The sequence below is a fragment of the Athene noctua genome, chromosome 3, assembly GCF_965140245.1.
Source record: "Athene noctua chromosome 3, bAthNoc1.hap1.1, whole genome shotgun sequence".
NCBI lineage: Eukaryota > Metazoa > Chordata > Aves > Strigiformes > Strigidae > Athene > Athene noctua.
The window spans coordinates 48,255,932-48,280,122 of record NC_134039.1 but is presented as its reverse complement, the minus strand read 5'-3'; the positions used below and the strand labels follow the sequence as shown (position 1 = coordinate 48,280,122).

Sequence of the window (24,191 nt, the reverse complement as noted above, 5' to 3'; positions counted from 1 at the left end):
AGCAGCCAGCCAGCTGAGTCAAAAAAGAAGAGTGTCATTTGTGTGTGATCATGACAGGCTAGAAGGGTAGCATCACTGAACAACACTTGAGAACAGAACTTTTCTCACTTTGTACCACTTATGGAAAGCATCACTGAAACACAAGAGACCTAACTAGATCAATGAAGCCGTAATACTGCAGTTTTACGTCACCAAAGGCTGGAGTGCAAGTTGAAGCTTGTTAGTGCAAAAATTATCTGCTTAATATATTATAGGGGTAGTTGAATCTTTTCCCAGTGATTAGCCAGCAAAATCTCAGATTATGGGAAAAAACAATCAAGTTCTCCAATGCTCTTCTATATGAGGAATTAATTTCCTGCCATCTGAAATACATTCATGGTCAGATAGGAAAAATAAACACTGACTGTGCATTATATTCATACACAAAAAAACATAAGGCAGAGTTCATCATGAGGGCGTGAAAAGGAAGAATAGCTCTATTTCCAGAATCGTCCTTATGTGCATTCTTGGTCTAATGAACAATCTAGAATATAGTATGGCACTGAGTGCTGTACAGTACCTAGGCAGCTCAAGGATCAACCCTGTTCAAACTCAGACACAGTGCCAGATACTTTAAAAAAGAGTCTTGCCTCATTTCCTCACAAAGTCAATATAAAAATTTAGATCCTAGGCAGTGATCCAGGTTGCCTAATCTCCAGCAATTCCTGACCCTGTGGATATGTGAACAACGCATGTCTCCACAGTCAGAGTTCCTTGTGCATTTCCAGGTGGGCAGCCATAATGGCAGGAGTGCTTCATTGTGGATGTTTCAATAGGAGTGGCCTTCTGCAGTCCAGCAATATTGGGTTTGAGAGTCAGGCCATTCTGGATGAGATCATATCCTGCCCTCCATCTCTTTCCCACTGAAGCTGGGTCATCTGTAGCTGCAGGTTTGCAATTCCCTTCAGCAGTCTGCAGGGACTGTCATATGGAGCCTCAGCTCCAAGGCACCCTGGACTAGCCTGCTGACACACACCGGTTTTTAGGAGTTGCAAACTCCATCTTGGGCATCCAGTAGTAACATGTATACCCACTTGAAACTATGAATCAGCTTACTCCCACCCACACAGGTAAACTCCAAAGCAGTCAGACTCCCAGCAGCACTTTGAGCACAGCCACTGTCAAACAAAGTGAAACTAGTCTAACTTGGGGAAAATTCTGGGCACATAATGTCACAAGTGCCTGCAGGTGTGTAAGTGCTCACACACAGTATCGGTAATAGCAATAGCTTGTGAAATGTTATGCTTTACAGAGGATACACTTCCTACTGCCTCTGTTTTTTTTCATTTTGGGAATTGACAGTCTTCTAGCATATACACATAGATATACGACAGAAATGACAAAATTTATGTATTACTTATCCTTCACATTAAAGACTGTATAGAAATACATTGTGTAGTTTAAACTTATCCTGAACATGACTAATAAAAGCAGGTAAAGCTAAAGAATAAGGGAAAAAGAAAGCAAGAAAAGAATATAGAGAAGAGTGAAACTTTGAGTCTGTTTCAGACTTACATACTAAACCAGGAAGGTTCATAATCACCATTTTTTCCTTTATTGTTGATAAGTGGGCACTCCTTCCAGAGCAAGTTAATCCTGAAATTGCTTTTTGTTTTGTATTCACTGTGTTATCTCAGATGAATCTAGGGATTCCTAACTTAAAGTTTCCAAGAGAAATGTTCTTCCCAAAATAAATCATCTGGTGCTTCACACCAATTATTATCCAATCTTATGATTTATTTGAAGAGTTCTATCTTCATGCCTAGGCAATAATAATGTACAAGCAAACTATTGCATCTGACTCATCGCTGGAAAAGTTAAAGTCTCTGGGTTTATTTACATGGAGAAGACAAAGCTCTCTACTTAAGAGAGGTCTTTGGTATGGGATTGTAGAATTCATTACAGTGATAGAAGGTTGCTAAAGCCCTGCCATTAAAAGAAGAGAACTTTATTCTTGAAATTCCTCAAGAAATACACACATAATAGGTCCTCTTTGAGGTATGAGATACCTCAATAATAAGTAGCACACACCTGAAAGAAGTTCAGTCTAAACCCCTGGTAAGTGTATTTGATATAAATGACATTGCAAAAGTTGAAACGTACCTCATCCCCATGCATATTAGCAACATACTTGAACTCTGGAATGCCAATCTTATGATGGGTTGGAAACCTTCCCAGAACAAGAACCCACAGGTCTCTACCTTTAAGAGGGGAAGGGGAAAAGACATTTTTTTAAACAAGTATAAAATCATACAAATCTTAGAGAAAAAAAAAAACCACTAAAAAAACCACTGGTCATTAAGACCACCATACAAATTCTTATTTCATTGCTGCCCAGTCAGTCCTATGTACAGCACATCAAAGTAGACTGTGGGTTTTTATTCTATGAGTACTTGCTATATTAGTTAGAGGAATAAACATGTTTTGCCTTCTGACCAAAAGTCTGTAGTGAACCCTGCAATTCCAAAAGCATTTAACCAGTGCTAGAAAAGAGTTTGGTTGGGTTTTTTTTTGTAATAAACATTTTTTCAAATGAAGTTTAGCAAGCAAGATCTTGTCAAGCAAAGTCACCGAGCAGCTAAAGAGTATTTAAATTAAGACAGTCTTCCCCCCAACATATTAAATCATAAGGGTTTTCTGAAGTACACACAGATGTTTTTCACAAAGAGCGTATTTTTTGTATTAAAGGAAACACAGAAAAGCTAAACACATTTGTGAGTTACTGCTCAGAAAAAAGGAGATACCAGGCAGAGCTGTATCAGAGACAAAAAAAAACAAAAACCAAACCATCAGGGAAAGAATTAATAGCCACAGAAAGAGTATTAGTTAGGACCACTGATGCTGCACAGGAAGCTAAACTTTAAGTAACAAAACCAAATAAATATGCATACACTTTGGAAGTTCTCATTTAAGAGGGATATTTTTATTATTATTTTTAGTGATATTGTGGCATTTCATATCTCATCTGCAAAACTGTGCTTCCCACTAGCTGCTCAATGATGTGGAAAGCTTTAGTTTCAGTAGATGGCAGCAATGAAACTCGACCAGTTCCTTGATAACAGCAGTCAGAGCCTATAGATTGCTAAAGCCCGGACCCTTGCATGCAGGCTACCTGACCCCAGCTCTCACAAAAGGGCTTTCCTGGGACTCATGAGCTGTTTCAGGAGTCCAGCCGTCATTATTACTTACAAGAAAGAAGAATGTAGGTGCTGCTATATGCAGTACTATAAAAAGCATTATTTCCTAAATCTTTGTGGATCATCAAATCTGTAGTAAACAACCTCTGGAGCATAACAGTTTCCCAGAGTTGGAAGCCATGACCCTCATGGTATTGCTGCAGTGAGCCAGTCACACAGCTAGAAAGGAAAACACTGCAAGAAGGTAAAACTGAAGAGAGAGTCTCAGGTTTGGAATCAAGAAGGAACAAAACAGCACTGAGAGGAGACAGATTCAACAAGGAGTGGTCTCAAGATCCCCTAGTTTTACACAGTCTCTCTAGAAGACATTGGTGTTCAACTGTTCTATCCATATGCTATGCACAAAGCTGTGAGATGCTGCTACTGACTCCTGCATTAAAGGGCAACGTGAGCAAGCAATCAATACTGTTAAAAAGTTCACTGTAAGTGCTTTGGTGAGGAAGGTAGTTATTTAGCTTTGTTGTATGCAGAGCCACTGTTTCATTAAAAAAAAATATATTTTTTTTAATTTCTATAAGTCTAGGTAAGCTACAGAGTAGAGAAACTAGAGATACTAGCTTTTAACCACATCCTTCTTCAAAACGGAAAGAAAGAGAATCACCTCTCCCCACCACCCTATCCCTTCTCTCTTACATAACCTTCAGAGGTCCTTTCCAATCTCAACCTGCCTGAAATTCTGTGAAAATAGATGACAAGTCTTGCTGCAGTAGTATATGTTTGGAACTTAAAAAAATACGAGTCATAAAAAATCATGCTACTTTTATTCATAGTCAAGTGTGGACAACCATCTCAATTTCCACCTCTGCAATGTGTCATCTTCTCCATGGTTGTACCCAGGGGCAACCTGCAACAGAGTATGAAGGAAGTCTTTCCAAAGTGCTCCCATACCCTCTAAGCCATTCTGTCCAGCTCTCCTCTCTACTGGAAAGAGGTTTCAGACAATCCCTCCTTGGTTCCCAACTTGTCCGTTGCCAATATGGACTGCTGCACCAAGAGGAATGTACCTGCTTACAATTGTGATTCTAGCCTTTCTGCCACAGTCCAGATTTAAGATGACTACTGCAAACTCACAACATGCGGCTTCCTTAGCTAGGGATTCATCAGACCAAGCTGCAGTGCCAAAAAAGCACATCCCACATCTAAAAGACAGTGGTGGAATTAAAAGATTAAGGTAGCAAAGGACCTATATTGGAAATCTGATGGTGTCCCAGCTCCCTTCTGGATGAAGGTGGATACAGCTAAATTGTAAGACACGCTCCTCTACAGAGGAGACATAAGCCTTCTGTAAAGGCATATTTTTATAAAAAAACTTTTTTTTTTTTTAATTAAATTCATTCAGCCCTAGGACTGCTCATTATCACCATGAGTATCAAGCACACAGACAGGTCTTCAAAATATCTCAGAGCCAACAGGTTCAGTGAATTACATGTAAAACATCCTTTCAGAGCAAGTGAATTAAGGGCCAATTAAAAGCATCAGCTTCCTCAAATCCTTGATGATTTCCTACACAAGCACAAAGCAGTGACCTAAAAGGCAAGATGGTTTAATGTCCTGATCCTACAATAAACTAGCCAATATATTTACTACATTTATATCACCTTTCTGTACATAATTATTATCTAATATATAAAAGAACTAACCAATCACAAGAACCAAACAATACTGTAGTCCCCAGAACAAGAAGCATCTTATCTCATTGGTAACCATACATTAAGATTAGACCCTGGTTCTTTGAAAGGAAGCAGATCACAAGGGCTATTTCAAGGCCAACTACCAGCAATAATGACATCCACATCCATTGCACACAGACTTTTTGGAGCATCTTGTGAGCCAATGTAGCGCCATACTCTTTAGCCACTTCTCCATAGCAGCACTAGCACCAATGCAGTGCTATATGTACTAAAGCACCAAGAATCTGAATACAGCTAAAACACTATAGTTATTCCATTAATTTAAGACTTTCTACAAATAATACTGTATTCTGATTTCAAATTAAGAAAAACGAGATTTCCAGTGCCTTGCTATCAGCAGTGCTCATTCCTGCTGCTATCACTGTGATATTGCACTCATGGGAAACACAAGGAAGAGCTAAGTATAGACTAGCATTAAGTAGCAATTTAAATTGGCCTTTCCAGCATTAGTATTTAGACTGTTTATAGTTTGTGTGAGGGCCATCTAAATGATAAACACTCCCATGAACTGAGACACCAATTATTTCCTGGCATTTCCAGCTTGTGAGAAGTATTAAACCTACCATTAACAATTAAAATAAATTCCTGGGTCTGCTCAGCCTGCAGTACTGGATAGTGTACCTACAAGGGATGAGGTAAGATTTCTTTCCATACAGCAGTAATTTACTGCATATAAAAAGATTCAGCATACAGATAAGTTTCCTTTAATCAGTAAAGCCTTGATAACTCTGGTTTTGTACCTGAAGTGAACAGCTAAGCTACCTCTTATGCTTTGAATCAACTGAATGTACATCAAAAAGCCATTTCTCACTGCCAAACCAGAACTGACTTCAACTAAATAGTGAACTATATTTCAAGTAATCGGGACAACTGGGTGTTTCCAACTGTGTGTCTCAGGACAAGTAACAAGACTTGTACTGGAACAGAGCCAGGCCACATAGCTTCTAACAGAATGAACAGTCTTTTTAAAAATTTTCTAGCATTGCTACATTTCATGGCACAGTATCAGTATTCAAAACAGATCCCTGAAAACAGGGAATTAAGATGGAGAATTGAATTTGATCTCCAGATCTAGTGGGAAAGAAACCAAACCATTTGTAGATGTTGCCATCTGGATTGCACTCCCTGGTTTGTTTTGTTCTGAAACATATTCCTACTTTTCTTCACTTTACAGCTTCATTTCTAGAAAAGAACTATTGCCACTTCAAAGGAAGTTATGGCTAGGAAATGAAGTGAAATGACTGGGCAACACACCAGACCAACTATCAGTACCACTCAAGCTAGACTACTGATTCCAAAGTTTGCATGGAGGTCCACTTTGACCCAGAACAAGCAATAGTCTGACTACAGTCGTCCTGGACTGGCCATGTGTTGCACACTGACTCCATGGGTAGGAACTCCAATAACACTGATCCATACTGAGGCAGTCCCTACCTAGAAAGGCAAAGGACAGAGATAAGAGGAAGATCAACTATCATTAGAATGCAAGGTCTATAAACAATTTAATTATAGAAACAATCACAGAATCATAGAACAGCCCAGGTTGGAAGGGACCTCAAAAGATCATCTGGTCCAACCTTTCATGGGAAAGCAAGCCTAGGTGAGATTACCAAGCACCCTCTACAATTGTATCTTGAAAACCTCCAGTGATAGGGACTCTACCACATCCCTGGAGATCTTGTTCCAGTGAATGATTGTTCTCACTATAAAGAGTTTGTTTCTTATATTGAGATGAAACCTCTCCTGGTGCAACTTGTATCCATTGCCCCTTGTCTTTTTTCCACACTGCTCCTTGTGAAGAGAGAACCTCCATCCTCTTTGTAGCCACCCTTTAAGTATTGGAATCCCACGATGAGGTTCCATCCTGAGTATTCTCTTCTCCAGGGAGAAGAGCCTGAACTCATTCAGTCATTTCTCACAGGGCAGGTTCTCTAGCCCTTCAACCATCTTTATGCCCCACCCTACCCCCCACACTTTTGGACTCTCTCCACTCTGTCCACATCTTTCTTGAACTATGGGTACCAGAACCAGACACAGTACTCCAGATGAAGCCTGAGTGCACTGCATGGAATGATCACCTTTATCTCAGCTAGTAATGCCCCTGTAGATGCAGCCCAGGATCCAATTTGCCTTCACTGCTGCAGCATCACACTGATGACTCAAGTTCAACTCTGTTTCCACCAGGACCCCCAGCTCGCTTTCCGCAAGGCTGCTCCCCAGCTACACAGATCCTAGCCTGTGCTGGGCTGTTCAGTTATTCCATCCCAGGTGCAGGACTCTGCATTTGTCTTTGTTAAACCTCACACTGTTCTTGCTAGCTCACTCTTCCAGCCTATCCAGATCTCTCTAAGACAGCTCACCCTTCTGACTTGTCCACCTCACCACCCAGTTTGGTATCATCAGCAAACATGGTGACAGTGTGTTCAACCCCACTGTCCAGATCATTTGTGAAGATGTTGAACAGTGTAGAGTCCAGTATCAATCCCTGGGGGATCCTGCTTGTGACAGGCTGCCAGCCTGAGTAAAAAACATTGATGACCACCCTCTGAACACAGCCTGTTAGCCAGTTTCCTACTCATCTCACAGGCCACCTATCCAGTCTGCATCTTACCATTTTGTCCAGGAAAAGGCTGTAGGAAACACTGTCAAAATCAGTTTACTCTGGCTCCACATCTGACTGAATATCCATTTGAATAGTACAGCACTGAACATAGCTCATACAAAACTTGCTCTGACACTGGCTAGAAAATGAAGCTTTTAGATGTCTAAATCCAAGACTCAGATACGAATCTGCTTGGAACCATCTATGTTACCTATAAAATGCATAAAGCTAGGTTATAAATAAAGATTATACCAAATCAAAAAGTAACGACCTCATAATATATACTCTCAAGATTTGATACTAGCCACAATTTACTTCTTTGTATTTTATATCCTCTTCCTTAAAAAACTTTTTACTCTTACTTATTCCATGTTTGGCAACAAACTCTACAGGCCAAGTAGCATATTATCAGGGTGGTTTGCATATTACCCAGAAAGATGCGGCCCTAAGCTGTAGGTAAGGCCACACTAATAGTAAGAAAAGGAAGACAGAGAAGTTAAATGAAAGCGCAAAAAACTTAAAAGCTTTACCATTATTCAGTTCGTTATTGACTACTGTTATTTCAGCAATCCTGAAAACTCTCCCTATCAGGGCTTCATTCTATTGTGCTCCACACAGACTTTTAAAATATGTTTCTGACCCTCAAAGCATACAACCAAAGCAGTGCAAAATAAGATGCGGAACCAGACAGACAAGGTTTTATTCAATTATAAGGTAAGAGAGTAGTGGCTATGCCTTAGGCATAGCTTGTGTCAATCCTGCTCAATTCCAGCATAAGCAGAAGAGCTTCAGCCTAGATTCTATGATGAGAACACCAAGGAACAGTAGTGAAATAAACATACAGCTGATTTTTATAACAGCTTCCACTGCAAGAGCAACCATTACAGAATTATGGTTTGACAGAAGGAAGAGAAACGATGCAAATAACTAGCATCTGCATTACTTATACAAAATATTGTGGGGACATGGGATGGCATGAGAGTCACTCCTTGATACATTCTTCTGTAGATAGACCACTATTCCCACATAATCTCTCACATGCTCTTTAATCCACTTTAACTATGCATACTAATATTCAAAACATTTCCCTAACTGCATTTGGCAACATATTTTGCAATGTCTTTGGGATACTCCATCCTTACTGGCTACCTCTAATAGTAGTGTAAATCTAGGTTAATTGTTACCATACAAGATACTAGGGCATCTTTACAGTTTTCTTTTCATCGCAGAACTGTGTCAAGGTATCTTCCCAGCTGCATTTGACACCTATTTTCTAAGATTAAGTCAAACTATGCATATTACTATATAAAGTTCCTTGTCTTGCAGGAAGAGAGAGATGAAGAAATCAACCCTGGCTTTATCAATTCTAACTTTTAAATCACATTCACAGTAAATCTGTTTGCATACTAACATAAACCATTTTTTGGCTTTTAAGTTTTCTGATGTGTACTTGTATTCCTTGCAATGCTCAGTTCTGTCAGTGTACAGGAGTACAACTGTCACCTGTGTGCACACACATAGACAAGAAGATGGAAATACAAAGACATTAAATGCTTATGTAACTTAGTATTATACTTCCAAGCTTCAACAAGCAAAGTGTTAGTTTCTCTGTAACAGTGGAGCAACACTATCTTCTGGCAAAATACAACCACAGCTAATGAAGGACTTCATAGGCAATTTCCTTTTGCTAAGCGAGCACCAGCAGCATCCTTGCCCTCTGGTACTCTGATTTGCCATCACCAATTCAAGATGGAAAATCTAAAGCTATTTTGGAACTTGTCTTCTGCGAGGGGACTGTCCAACAGCACACACGGCTTGACTCAGATTCTAACAGAATTTGATTAACCAACACATTTATACAACCAGAAATGTTTAATCAGAATGACTGAGGTAGTAGCACTGCAGAAGTAGCCTTACAAACATGAATGAATATGTGAGTTTAATCTAGCCAGACTGTTGAATAAAGCACCCTCCAGATTATGGTAACTAATATAAGCGTAGCCTTTGGGAATTTTGTAAGTTATCGGCCAAAAAAGGCAGCTGTCTGTTCACAACACAGACACTCTAAATGTCTAATTTATACTCAGAATAACCTACATACCTGAAGCTAGGATCAGATAGACATCTGTATGAACAGCTGTAGTACATCAGATTCTTTTGTGAGAGTTCATCCTCACTTTCAGTATACCACGTTCTCATGGTCCACTGAGACAGAAAGGATTATCTAAAGCCTTGACCCAGATTGCATTAGTAATGAACAAAGTTGGTCTCTCAGGAAGAGCTAGGACACTTTAAATACAGTCTTCAAGGTATTTTGAAGGATTAAAAATACGCAGATCAATCATATATGTAAAACAGGCATACCTGGCAATGTTCAGTATGGTGCACAAGTAAGCAGAACAAACCCGAAAAGAGCCCAGGGTAACATCAGACCGCAGGTCTATCGTGGCCACCTCCCCACCCTGCCCTGCCCCAAACTGATACCACTTCTTGTGTGGGGAGGGGTGAAAAGGTTTTGGTACTTGTTTTGTTTCCCCAAGTATCCTGCCTGATGGAGAGACTGTAGAAGAGTTCATACTTAGCAAGAACTACTCTAACCACACTGTCCTTAAGAAGCTATTGGAAGGAGTTAAAATCATTGACAAGAAAACAAATGGTTGTTTGAGGATAACAGCAAGAGAGACCAATTGGTACAGTACCTGTGCAGCGTTTTTAAATTTTATTTCAAAGTGTTAGGAGTATCCCATGCTCTGTATTTCCACTTGTCAACTTTGAGTGCTAATACAGACAGTTCCATCTCAGCCTGTTTGTGGTACTTCTTGAGATACAAAGGACCAGAATGTTTCAGCAACAGATGCACTACCAGTGCCAGAGTTACTACGCTGAGGCCACTGCTTAGCTTATGACTTCTGGTCTCTTCCCATGTATCCCTTCTTACAGGCATAAAGCTACCTCTCTCTCTGAAGAGAAAAAGTAAATAGAAGTAACAGTTTCCCACTATTTAATAAGCACCTATCTACTTCTGGAGATTATACCAGTCAATCCAATTTAGAATCACCACCTTATAGGCAAAACTATAGAAATGACCAATGACTCTTAAAAAAACCCCTAGATACTGTTTATTCATAACCAAAGCATTTGAGAAGGGAAGGGAGTCAAAACAGTTCGTAGTTGATGTACATGCTTATCTTCTTAAAGGTTTACAAATCTTTGGACGATTGCGACATCCATAGCTGCTTTAGGCACTTTCACAGGACTTCTATCTTATGAGAATGACAACTCTTTCTTTCCTACATATATGTGACTCATCACACTGTACCATTTCCAGTTCTCATAACCAACCACTCTTTATACACAAAAACAAGACAAATTGCCAATCCAGAGCACATTCACTACAATAGCACCTTATATACATTTAAACACAAATCAAGAAATACACATCATTTTTTAAAATCCTAACAAAAACAACCGAGAAGGGAATACCGTTTTAAGATTAATATACACTAACCTTATTCAGTATTGCTCCCAGAGGAGAGCACCACACACACAGAATTAGCCTAAAGAGGCTTTTCCCACTATTTACACTAACTGGTTTCATATTCATTCCCAGAAACCAGACTATTTTTCCTTTTCACCAGGAAATAGCTTCACTACTTTCTGAGAAAGGCGTGAAACTGCATCTAGTAATTTTCAGAAAAGCTACTGTATACATAAAAGAAAGTAACATTACCTATTGACAGTAGTACCATTGGATCATCATGAGCAGAGTGATTGCTTATAACAAGACAGACATAAAAACAAACCATTCCCTTCCTTAAGTGCAATTTATCCAGATTCAAGAGTCTTATTTGGCCTACCCTTTTGCCACCAGAGGCAGAGGAGGCCAAAACCATTCCTGCCACTCAAAGGCAAGAGAGGGAGTGGAAAACCAGGAGGATACTACAGGTTGTTGCTCCTACATGGCTGAGAAGTTACTGGTGCACTTTGAGGGTTTCAGTGCACTGAAGTGCCTCATCAAGAGACTTGCTGTGCACATCCTGTAAACAACAGTTGTCAATTCTGTCTACTTCTAAACAAATATGGAAAGCTGCAAAGCCTTGATGAGGGAAAACAGGATGGCTGCAGGCTTAAGACCTTTACTGCTCTGAAGGAAAGTTTGAAAATATTGCTGCAACTAGACAATTACAAAGGAGGCAGGAGAGCAGAGATCCTTCCCATGACACTGGTCTTAAATAAATACTGCTCACAGGAACAGAGGACTATTTCCAAACAGATCAGATCTTCCCATTCCAAAGTTACAACAAAGATTCCAGTACTAGATAACGGTTTTTATACAAGAAGTGTTTGAACTATGTTGGTAGGATAGGTTCCCTTCAAACAGTTGTCTGATTTTATTTTTTTAGGCTGGAACAGAAATCTCTGATATGGCGTGTTTCACAGAAAAAAACCTTTCCACAAGATTTTCTGCAAGAACTGTATTTGAGTTTCATTTGTACATATATGCAAAAGAAAACTGAAAATATATACTCACACTTTCATTATTATTGCTACGTGTAGGATATAGCATAGAAGGCAAGACAAAGATGATTGACCAATTCACAGCAAGTGTAGAGAAGAGATTTAAGAAAATTATTTTACTTTCCCTGCAGGAGAACAGGAACATGCTCAAAGTCAGTGACTGCATCTCTAAGAGTGACATCTTAATCTTTTAAACATCTGACACTGACCAAGCTATGTACTTTTTATAAATTATTTGTGTAAAAAGCATAGCTATAGTGACAGGAAAGCAATGTTAAGTCATGTTATCAGGCAAAATCTTAGTACTTGGCTGTCAGAAGACTGACTGCACACAAACTACCTGTGTCACATTACAGTGGTTGCACTATTATTGCAGAAGGTAGAAGTGCTATGGCTTTTCTCCTATAAAGTAGACATACACAGTATTCACATTTAAATAATTAAGGTAACTAGAGGATGCAGTCAGATGAAATATGAAACTGTGTTTCAACATTTAAAGAATTTTTAGCTTCAGTTAGGACAAATGGACTTAGAAGTTAAAGCTAATGCAGTAACACTGAGTTCTACTTAAGCACGTGGTTTAGAGCAAAGCTCAGTTGGAAGCTGAAGATTTAAAAAAAATACAGTCTAATACTTCTTGGTTTTATGGCTTGGTGTTTTTTTTTTTTTTTCCTCCATGTTTAGCCCTGACTACATCAACCCTGAAGAAGCCAGTCCTCCTCCTCCTCCATTGTTATTTTTCCCTTCCCATCACAGTGACTCACATAATATACTGCAAATAGTTTACAAGGCTGTTAAAATTAAGCCCATCCATGAACCCAAACACCCTTTCAAAAATAAAATGAACATATAAGGCTACCTAGAATCTTGTTAATATACATTTATATGCCACAAGAATTGACAAAGACTAGAACAATGATGGTTATGAAGAGACAAAAAAGAGGAAGTGGCACATAAAGGGGAAAAAAAAAATTCAGAGGAGAAGCAGGCAAGAATGGGTAAAAGTTTAACTATCATACCCATTTTTAAATGAAACTCTGGACTTGAGCCAAGTGACTTTAGTGTGCTTTACATGAGGTCTTCCGAGTGGAAAATGTCTCGTTCATTCTTGTTTCTAAAATTGAACACTGAAAATCTCAATGCTTATATTATCTACACATGCCATGCTTGCATGATGAGCCTGTAATTCATAGTACTAAGGAAATTTGTGGGGTGGGAGATGAGGAGGGGGGAAGGGGAGACATTATCAAGGACTGGAGACAGGAAAGAAAGCCATCTGCAGCAGTTATTCGAAAGGAACGAACAGAAGCCAATACCCTTCTACACAAGCACACCTCATCATGTAACCACAGGAAAAAAATTGCAATATTCTTTTTGAAGACATCATATTCTTTGCGGATTTTCCTCTAGACAATTGGCTTACTTTCAATACAAAGAGTCATCACTTTTTTTCTTCCTCCTTTTTAAATACACTGGTACTCGCATTTAGTTTATACAAACATTTAATAATGGTTAACACTGAAAAGCTCACATCAAAGTACACAGGGCTATGTACAGCCTTCTCATTCTATTTTTCTACAGTGCCAGGACCCCTGAAACTAACTTGGTAAGAACAATTCCAGTAGAGTATGAACATTTTCTGGATACATTTCCGTTTCTTCTCCACTAGTAAAACTTGTTTTCTAGTACTTTAAACAAAGTAAAAACATCCAGAATAAGTGTTTCTAATGTCAACTCAATAAAATTTTCAGTGCATTTTACTGTTGATGGGAGTAACTCAGGCTCCTTCCATACTGTATCACAAGAAGTGTCTGAAAATAAGTTCCTATTTTTCCCCAGGTAGACATAATTTTTCAGTTACATACACAGACTATCAATATATAGATATGTACAATACATCCTCTTTTATTATTAAATATTTTCACTGGAGTGCGATGAACCTGAAATTACACTCCCCTGTTCAATAGCCTCCCGTAAACACCTAAAAGTACCAATCACACTGTATCAGAACAGTCAGGAGATTTAAACTGACCCCTGGCACATCTTGGGCACACGTTCTGCTGAATGACGGCAGGGACGGGTTAGTTGCCTAGGTTCTCCGTTAACCCTATATCAGGCAAGCACACACTTCCCACTGTACTCCTGAATCCTAATAGCTTATGAACCCTTTTGCTGAAGTCACAGCTGCTTATCAGATGGAAACCCCGGCATGAGCCATTTCCTTCTCTTTCCCAAGGAGGGAAACCCATGAATGCAGGCAGGAAGGAGACATGATTTGCTCCAAGAGGCACCTTGTCTGAGCCACCGAGAAACCTGGCCTGCTGGGAGCCCTGCTGAGTACACCTCCCTGTAGCACAGAGTATCCTCTATGCACACAGCTATGTGGAAATCCTGCATGAACTCCAAAAACCAAACCAACACACACCCTTGCACACTTCAGCCTCGCTGTTTATAGAGCAGAAATAGCAGAATGCTAGTAAGTGAGATTTTTGGTAGACTGGTGAAAACTAGCAAAGTGCTTAAGATTAATGGATTGAATGTGCCAGTTCAAAGGCAACAGAGAACAACTGAATCGTAAGCAGTGGAATAGAATGATTAAACCACATAGTTCTCACCTAAAAATGCTTTCAGAACAGCTACTTTGCAGGAGCTATTTCTGAAAATTTCTAATGAAATCACAATAAAATCTGGTCAGTTTCTTTTGTTTTGCTTTTTGTCTGTCCAATGACAGAATCTGCCAAGGAGATGTTAATCTATTAAGTCAGCTTTGAAGCTCTTCACTAGGTAAATACAGAGGTACTTTAACCATACACAACTTTCTGCTCAGTGAGCAGGATCTGGCTTAAGGATGATGTTTACAACCCTTCCAATTTGATTGGAATTCTAAAAATGCAGACTGGGCTCCTGAAAAACTAGATCTAAACCAAGATGTAATTGGCATGCAATCACTTTATCTGAAAAGAGTTTTAAAGAGTGTGGATCGACTACAAAAGTCACTCAGCTCTTTCAACCTTGCTTGTTTTTGTTCTCCTAATAAGGTCATTGGGGAATCCTCAATTCTGCTTCCCACCACTCTCATTTTCTCATCAAATAAGAATAGCACAGTAACTTGAACAATGAAAAGCCACAGAACATACACATACATCAAATATTTTCTTTTTGATAATGTACACTGTAAGATCTGCTTAGTGAAGAGTCAGTCTGTTTTTCACAGGTGGCATTAGGCAGGACAGGTTAATACACTTACACCAGTCCCCATTCTCCAGCCTGAGGCAGCTCTGCAGCCTCCTCTATTATTATAGAGTGCACATACTCTACTGAGGTTGGTTACTGTGTGTATTAGAAAACAAGAGTCCCTGCCAAAGATCTTTTATGAGCTTATTCAACAACACACCTGAAATAATATAACCAAGGTATTTTCTGGGCCATCCCACATCCCTGCCTACCTGCTTGTAAGACTGTATCAGATCTCTTATAAACATACAAATCACCTACAAATCTTGAGGGATTTGAGGTTACCTACTAAATTAGGCCAAACAGGTAACACTCAGTTTTATCAGCCAGTGGGCTACATCTTTTTAAACTCCCTTATCCCCTCACTTAAGGATAACAGTTTAGCAGATGATATGCATTTTATATCATAACTTCCAAATGTACAGACCTGGAGACTGAACAGGCCATTGCCAGTCTAGAAAACATTCTTCCCAGTAATCTAGTAAAGGTGTTCCCAGCAATCAGACAGAGGGGCAGTGAATTTCCATATGGTGATGTAAACCACTACAAAGCAGATCAGGCATCTTTTTCAGTGAGGCTCTTGATACTGGTTCTGTTGTGTACATTGCTGTTATGTCTACATACATCAAATAAACACACTTTTGGAAGTCTCACTTCAGATTTATCCACAACAAATCATAACTGATCGCTTACCTTTTATGCGGAAATGAGTGTCTTCGCAGAAGAAAGGAAAGCACTCATTTCTTTAGCCTTGACCTCAGCAAGACTTTCAACAGAATCACAGAAGGTGGTGGAAGGGTCCTCTGGAGGTCATGTGGTCCAACCCCCACCCCACCCCACCCCCAGCTCAAGCAGGGCCACCTACAGCCAGTTGCACAGCCTTGTGTCCAGATGGCTTTTGAATATCTCCAAGAATAGAGACTTCACAACCTCCCTGAGCAGGCTGTTCCAGTGCTGCCAGCCTCACAGTATCTTTGTAAACAAGCTGGGAGCATACAGATTAGAGAAGTAGACCACAGTAAGGTCAGAAGCTGGCTGGACTGAGGAATCGGTGGTTCAAGTGACAGCATATTATTAGCAGCATTCCTCAAGGGTCAATACTTTGGCCAATACTGTTAAACATCTTCTTCAGGGCCAGGGCTGCCATTCAGAGGGGCCTTGACAAGCTGAAGGAACTTCTCAACAGAAAACTCATGAAGTTTGCAAAGGCAAATGCAAAGTCTTGCATCTGGAATGGAAGAACCCCATATTGGGATTATCAACACAAGAAGATAACCACATGCTTGTACAGGTTGTGGCTCTGCTATTTAGGGGCTGCAGAGTGTGGGAGGAACATCCAGGTGGACAAGATAAATGTGAGTCAGTAGTGTGCTCTCGCAGCAGAAAAGGCAACCTGTATGCTGGGCTGCATTAGCAAGAACACAAACCAGCAGCTTGAGGGAAATTACTATTCCTCTCCACTCAGCATTAATAAAGTTCCATCTGGAGTACTGTGTCCAGCTATGGGTTCCCTAGTGCAAGACAGGCACCACCAGTGCTGGAGGAATTCCAGCACAGGGCCAACTGAGATGATCACACTACATCTGAGGAGAGACTGGGGGAGGTCGGTTTGTTTAACCTACAGGATGATACAGCTACAACCTTCCACTACCTAAAGGGACATTATAGGGAAGACAAAGCCAGGCCCTTCTCAGAGGTGCACAGCAAAAGAGCAGGTAACAACTCACAGTAAGGGAAGGTCTGATCAGATGCAGGAAAACACATTTCCTCAACAAAGGTCACTGAGCACTGGATCAGGCACCCAGAGACACTGTAGAATCTCTACTCTTGCAAATATTCAAAACTTGCATGGAGAGGGCCCTGAGCATCATAACCTAACATTCAAACTAACCCTGCTTTGAACAGGAGCTCAGACTACATGACCTCCAGACCTAAATTACTTTATGAGCTGCCTGGATCTTCTGACATGAAGAGCATTCAGATATTTCTGTTGAAGAACTACATGCAATCACTTTCTAAAGTGGTAATACAGAAGTCCCTATCACCCTCCATATTTGAGCATCTAAGAGTAGATTCTGTACTACTCACAATAGATTCTGTACATCACAGGCTCTACATATGCCAACTAAAAGTCAAATTTTCACTTAACATTCTTAATAATTCAAGACTAGATAGCAGTATATAGTACCAGATTATTAGACAAAATTACAGGAAAACCTAGATTAGATTTAAGAATAACATGGGAACAATAGCTATTCATGGTAACAATAAATTATGTCTGGTGGCTTGATAGCCACCACACTCATTCACAGGATTTGTATTCATTATCGACAGATTCTGTATCAGGAATGTCAACAGCTTAGTAGAAAAGTTACTACATCACACTGATCTCAATTTTATAGTATTTAAATTAATTTGTTTCTCACTATCAATAAATACATTTTGTTATCACAGTTTAGCTAATTGTTAGTGGAACAACAGTAGTAAACCTGTACAAGTAGGCACACACTTGTTTCTGTTAGTTTATCTAAGAAAAGAAGAATAGAACTTTAGCCCACTGACTAAAATTGAAATTGCATTTTCACAAAAATTATATAACCACTGTTGCCACAGAACTTTCTTTCAGTATGAGGAAAAAAGAAAAGAACCCAATTCAGTTCCATCCTCTATCATATTCCTAGGGACTCTAAAGGCACGTTTCTTAACGGAGGTGGAAATCTCTTAACATATAAAAAAAAAGAAAAAACCCCACAGAAGCACTGACCATTCTTCACCGCCATCTTGCTTTATACGGCATTGAGAAAGTTCCCACTGATGGCCTGTTCCATTCAGAGGAATACTGCAGGCACACAGGGCATGCAAAAAGCATAACTGATCAACTTTTTGTGAATCTGTGAATCGTGACATGTAGCTGGCAGAACAAGGGAGAGCCCATGTAATTCTTTTTCCTCACACAGTTTGGCAAACAGAAGGCAATATACCAAAATCTGAATAAAGTTTCAGTGCATTGCTCAATCACAATCAAGAGATGATGCATTTCCAGTTTTCAGGATGATGGAACTCAGACAAGTCGAACACTTCGTGTTACCAACTTTCAGATGTCTAGATATGCAAAAGCCAAATTTTCAGTCTCTCAGGCTGGATAAAAGGTTTTGTCCTACCTGCACAAAGATAAGCCAGCAGAGTTCATGCCAGAGAAGTCAGAATCTAATCCTATCATTAAAATGTTAGCTAAGTCCCCCCAAGGTAGGAAAATGAAGATGTGGATAATAGGTAGTTTGTACTGGAAGGAACTGTACTTAAAGGGACTAGCTTTTTCTCGTGTGGATGAATAACAAAATCCAATATGATTCTGCCTTCGATGAAATCAAGAACACAACTTAAATAACTTTAAGATTCCTTGCTGAGTTTGAGCCTTCCCATGAGACTTTCTAAAAAATAAGTGCAGACATGCACAGAGACAAGATCACATATCCACAGCAACATGACAGCTGTTTGATACCAAACTGAAACAGAGTCCTCGTTTCAACTAAAAATTGTGTGCCAGAGAAATACAATTTTAAAAATTTGAAGACACATATGGTAACAAAAGGAAGGAGGTATGAAAATAAACTACTAGTCTTCTTCATGATTATCTACCCAGAAGATTGTAGGTTTGGGTTTTTTTCAAACACAAGTATAGCTTTGATAATAGATGCTACAACTGTCTCCTTCCAGTGGTACAAAATGGAATTAGAGGAACAGATGATATTTCTAAAGAACAAACTTCTCCGTCTAGTTCTATACCTCTTAAAGACATTTAATTTTCTGAACTGAAATCTGCTTTTTTTGCTTAAAACTAGACAGATCTGCATTAAAGTATTTATACACTAATAAACACTAAACTTTCTAATCCCTTTAAACAAATTTAAAACTTCCGGTTTTTTCTATAAATTTATTGTAAGAAAGTACCAATCATTTCGAGATCAATTAGAGTATCTATATAAGGCCAGAAAGCTGATTATTGATTTGAGTATATTTTCAAGACTGAAATCCCATTCTTCATTTGAGACACAAGACCTTGCGTCAGTATGGAATTTGAAATCCCTTTTCTAGTCAGTCCAGATTTACTGGAATAATTGGTAAAGCCAAAAGCGAAGACATTTTTAACATACCCACACGTTAGAAAACACATTTATTACAGCCCCACCCTGAACGGGCACTTAGTAAACGGGGTACCACCACATTTCAAGGTCTTAAAAGCCCTGTTCCTGAAATCGCCACTCAGGAGGTTGCCACTTCTCAAAAAAAAAAAAAAAAGTGTCGAGAAAACTTTTACCCTAGCTGAAGCGTCGTACGTGTCATCAGAGCTTGTTATTCACGCTTAAGCGAGCGAAAGAGGAAACTTCCCAGAGATTTAAGCAGAGGCACCCTGCACTTGCGTTTAGAACAGCCCGCCGGCAGCAAGCGCGCAGGAAACGCCATCGCAGCCACCTCCACCAACATTTACCCCGATTTAAACAAAACAGAGAGCCTTCGCCTACCCCCACCCCTCCCCGCCCTTACCGCCTACCTTCCACCGAGCGCCCGATGCTGTGCAAGTGAGTGAGGGAGGGGTAGGCGGCATGAACGCCCTTCAGGTACGCCTCCAGCTCCTCGGTGTGGTGGTACTTGAAATCCAGCGCGGCCGCCACAGAAAGCAGGCAGAGGATGCCCACCACGTCCTAGAAAAAAACCCAACAGATGAAAAGAACAGCCCAGGGGAGCGGCGGGCTTGCCGCTGACACCGACCAGCCCGCCGAGGAAGCCTTCCCGCGTCTCCCCTCACAGGGAGCAGGTGCCTTTCCCCTGACACCCACAACCGCCGCCCTTACCCCGGAGGCCGCCCGCATGGTGCCACCGCTCCTCCACAACTGCAGCCCCAAGGCCGGGTCGGGGCCGCCATCCCCCGGCGCCGGTCTCGCCCTGCCCCTGACTGACGCGGGCTTCATCCACTCAGGTCCCCCGGGCCCGCCCAAGGGGCAGGGGGGGGCCCTTCTCCCCTCCCTCCTTCCCGCCTCGCCCACGGCTCTCACCTGTGCGGGGCGCGGCTCCTGTCAGCGCAGAGCCTTCCCCGCGGTCTTCGGCAGCCCCTCGGGCTGAAGCCAACCCTCCTCCTCCTCATCCTGTCCCGCCTTGGCGGCTGAAGGGAGGGAAAGGGCCCGACCGTACGTCTGGCGGCTGGCTCCGTGTAGTCGCCGACCCGCTGGCTGCGGCGTGGTGGCGTTTTGGCCAGACTCTGCTGATTTTACCTCAGTTTTCTTCCCGGAGGGGGTGAGTGGTGTTCTGGAGAGGGAAAAAAAAATGAGGGGGCGCAAAAGTTCACATTTTGACTTGTGGTGATTGTTCGTAAGAAGCGTTGTTTTTAAAAAAACAGCTGTTCTTCTTGTTTGGTTGTTGTGTGGGTTTGTTTTTTTTAAATTTTTTAATTTTTTTTTTTTAATGGGAGGTGTGACAGCTGCCCGGCTCCGGCTGACACGTACTGTCACACCACCGCTCTTCCTCAGAGCCTGCGTGGTCCTGGGGTGTCATCTGGGTGTCAGCACCTGAGGCCCAGAGGCAAAACCTGCTGCACTCTTGAGACAATTTATCTGCCCAGACCTAACAAAATCTCTGCCTAGCGTTTTTTTAAGACGAGTTTTTAATAGACTTGTATTCACTCACTGAAAGAACTGGATTCCGTCTACGGAATTAAATGTTTTTCTTGGTTTTGCACTAACCACATTGCCTTGGGGATATCCTAGTCTCGGGATTCACCACAAAGACCTTTTCATCACCTTTTATTGTCTTTAAGATTGAAAAGGACTAAGAGACAAAAGTGAAGCTTGCCTCCAGCAACAAAATTTAGGATAGCATCTAAATTTCTTTTAAAATATGTTGATATAGCAGGGTGTTAGAATACAACTATTTGTGAATTCTGCATATTTTTTCTGAGAAAGAAAATGGCAGTTTTCATTATAACCAGCAGCAGGATTTCATCTGCTGCCTTCTGAAGTTTGCTATGCTGGACAATGACAGAAAAAGGATATTGAAGGAGATGAACATATGAGCCAATCCCAAATAACAAGTCCTGCATTCTGAATAAAAGATGATGTATTTAATTACAAGTTCTTGTTAAATAAAGTTGCCATTAAATTAAAAGGTACTTTTTTTTTTTTTTTTACCCCAAAGCTTTAAGAAAAAAACCCAAACTGTACTTTAACACAAGTATCTGCCATATTCCAATGTCCCAGAAGCATATACATCTAAAACCAATAAGATACCTACCTTCAGACCCCTTAAGTATTCTCAGTTCATGGGAGGGACTTCTATTTCAGATATGACAAAGGAGGTATGCAATGTACAAGGCTACTTGGTTAAAAGAGATATATTAGGCTTCTGTTGAATAGTGTTCCTTCAAGCATGGCACTTTGGGGGAGAGGACAGCCCCAGAGCCTTTCTCCCATGCTCTGACTCCACCATATTTTAACTCTTATAACTTGACAAGACCTAAATATGGATGTCTTCTATCTTCTTTAAAAAAAAAAACAAAAAACAAAAAACAAACAAACAAAAAAAAAACCCACCAAAAAAAGCTGATAGTTGCTTAGAGTTATGTGCATTTGCTACATGGAATGGGAGAGAAACTGTGGGGTTACACTGCAGATGTGTCTGCAGAGAAGCAAGAAGGAGTCAAGTATGTGAGCTTCGCATTTGAATTAGTGAGGCTTGAATCTATATATCTATATATATTTATAGGCTCCATGGAAGATGAGACACTACTTGAGTAAGCAGGGAAGAAAATATACTTATGTGGTAATCCAACATATACATACTTGGAAACTGTCCCAAGATCATCACATGAAATCAGAGAGCTCTGACTCCCAAGACAAAGTAGGGTGTTGGCAACATGGTAAACATCACAGGGGGCTGTAAAAATTTAATCTCAGTGAAACAACTAAAATCACCTTTGATACTAGGTAATCACACAGCGTTATCTCCTTTGGAAATTACACCACCCTTTAATGTAGCCAACATAGTCATGGTTAAATGAGAGCATTACTGTATTTAGGAATGTTCAAAATGATAGATTGTTTCGGTGCTTGCGAGTTAAGACAAGTCAGCCTGTTTGGCAATATTTGAATTACATGAGACAGAATCAAACTTCCCTCCCCCAACCTGCAAAAAATTCAAAGGTACCTGTTGCTCTTGAATCCCTTTTTAGAAGGTCAGTTTAATCCAACCTGGGCAAATAATATTCTGGTATACGCAAGTTATAGGTAAAAGTCAGTACCAAAGACTAAATCCTGTATGAAATTAAGTCAGCGATAAATCCTGCATTGGCATCGGTAGTTGAAAATCAGGGAATACATGTCTGAACCTGATTGCAGTTATTGTTCTCAGCACTGCAGTGGACAATGACCCCTTGAGGAAGTGAGGTAAACAGGGAAGTCCTATTGCTGTAAAGAGCATTAATTGGTCTCTTCTCAATGTCATTCCAGATTGTCCATTCAAAAGTATTTAACAAGTAACTATTAAAGCTAGCACCTGAGCACGGGTTCTGTAGGGAAAAAAAAAATCCGCAAATTTTGACATGTAATTCGCACCCGTGTATCTCAGCAGAGTTGCTTGGGAGTATATCGGGAGTGGAGTAATGATATGAGTAGCTGTGTTGCCCTCTAGCGACAGGTGAAGAAAAAACTATCGCAAGCAACAGGTGCGAAAAATTATTCTTCACGTAATAGTTGGGTAGCACCGTAAGACTGACAGTTCGCAGACACAACGTTAAGATAGGTATCAGCAGTAAAAATTTCTTCTGGAAGATTCTGTGATTTTGGAGAGCCATTCACAGACGCAATCTTGGGAGTTTTAGTGTTTTGTCATTTTTCATGCAGGACATCTGCACTTTCCAAAGATTAGTAAGAAAAACGAGTGCCCCACGTTATACCTGAAACTTCAAAGTATTTTTGGCAATAAATACAAAGAGGTCACTAACAAGGATGAAATTTTTAAGGATCACCACTGCTATTAAAGCTTCCTCAGTTGAAAACATGTCCTAAGCATACAGACTTTATGTTCTTTGCATCAATGGATGTAACACTAAGGACCTGACAGTCAGATTTCTAGTGTGGGAAAAGCACGAGATAAAGGCTTTCTCAAGTCAGATGCACCAGACAAGTGAGTTCAGTACAAGTGATGAGACAGATACACAAATCTGTTAGGGCAGCACAGTCCTGGATTAGCATAAACCCAGATACCAGTCACTGGAATGAACTGCAGTGCAACCATTGTGGTGTATAATACCCACACTGATGAATCAACAGGCTGATATTAGTATGGAAAGATAGATTTCCTGCATGAAACAGCACAAAGCACCAGAAATTAATCAAGTGTTCACCAATTTATTATTGTCTCGCGCAGGCAGTTCTTAGCTGAGGCTTACATACTTGGTTCATAAATCTCCTCTCCTCCATCCCAGCACAAGGATCACCCCTGGAGAAGAAAGGACGCCCAGCTGTGTCTGGTAATCTGCAATTAGAAAATGATCCCAAGGGGGTCTATTAGCAGCTGGTATTGTTTAGAGCTGTCCAGACAAGCACTGAATTAGCTGAAGAATCTGGAACCACAGCTAGCTGCCTGACAAGCTTCTCGCTCATCCCATCTTGCAAACAGCAAAATCTGCATACAGCAGAGATTTTAAGCTACCGTATGACAACACATTGTCATGTGTTATGGTGGAACAGGTCAGTTCTGCTCCACAGGGGGTTGAAGCATGGGAACATGATCTCATTCGAGACAAATGTCTTGAGTGTTATGTGTTGGGTATTGTAATATGTAAAATGTTTCAGTTTTATATTTCTCCTTTTAAATTGGCTTATACTTGCCTTTTCAGTAGTTCACCAGAATTGGATG

The 24,191-nt window shown here is 40.4% G+C and overlaps 1 protein-coding gene across 2 annotated transcripts in view; it reads right to left on the bottom strand.

Annotated features, from left to right (window-relative positions):
- CPM (carboxypeptidase M) overlaps positions 1 to 20,226 on the bottom strand; it is a 31,758-nt gene extending 11,532 nt beyond the window's left edge. The window contains exons 1-3 of one of the 2 annotated variants that reach the window (XM_074901525.1): positions 20,135 to 20,220; positions 19,834 to 19,984; positions 2,143 to 2,240 (exon numbers count right to left, since the gene is read on the bottom strand). In XM_074901525.1, the coding sequence (XP_074757626.1) occupies positions 2,143 to 2,240; positions 19,834 to 19,984; positions 20,135 to 20,152 (267 nt within the window). In that variant the 5' untranslated portion in view covers positions 20,153 to 20,220. Of the gene's footprint in view, positions 1 to 2,142; positions 2,241 to 19,833; positions 19,985 to 20,134 lie in introns of both variants that reach the window. The other variant, XM_074901526.1, reaches the window with a different exon arrangement.
- Positions 20,227 to 24,191: the final 3,965 nt, after the last annotated feature.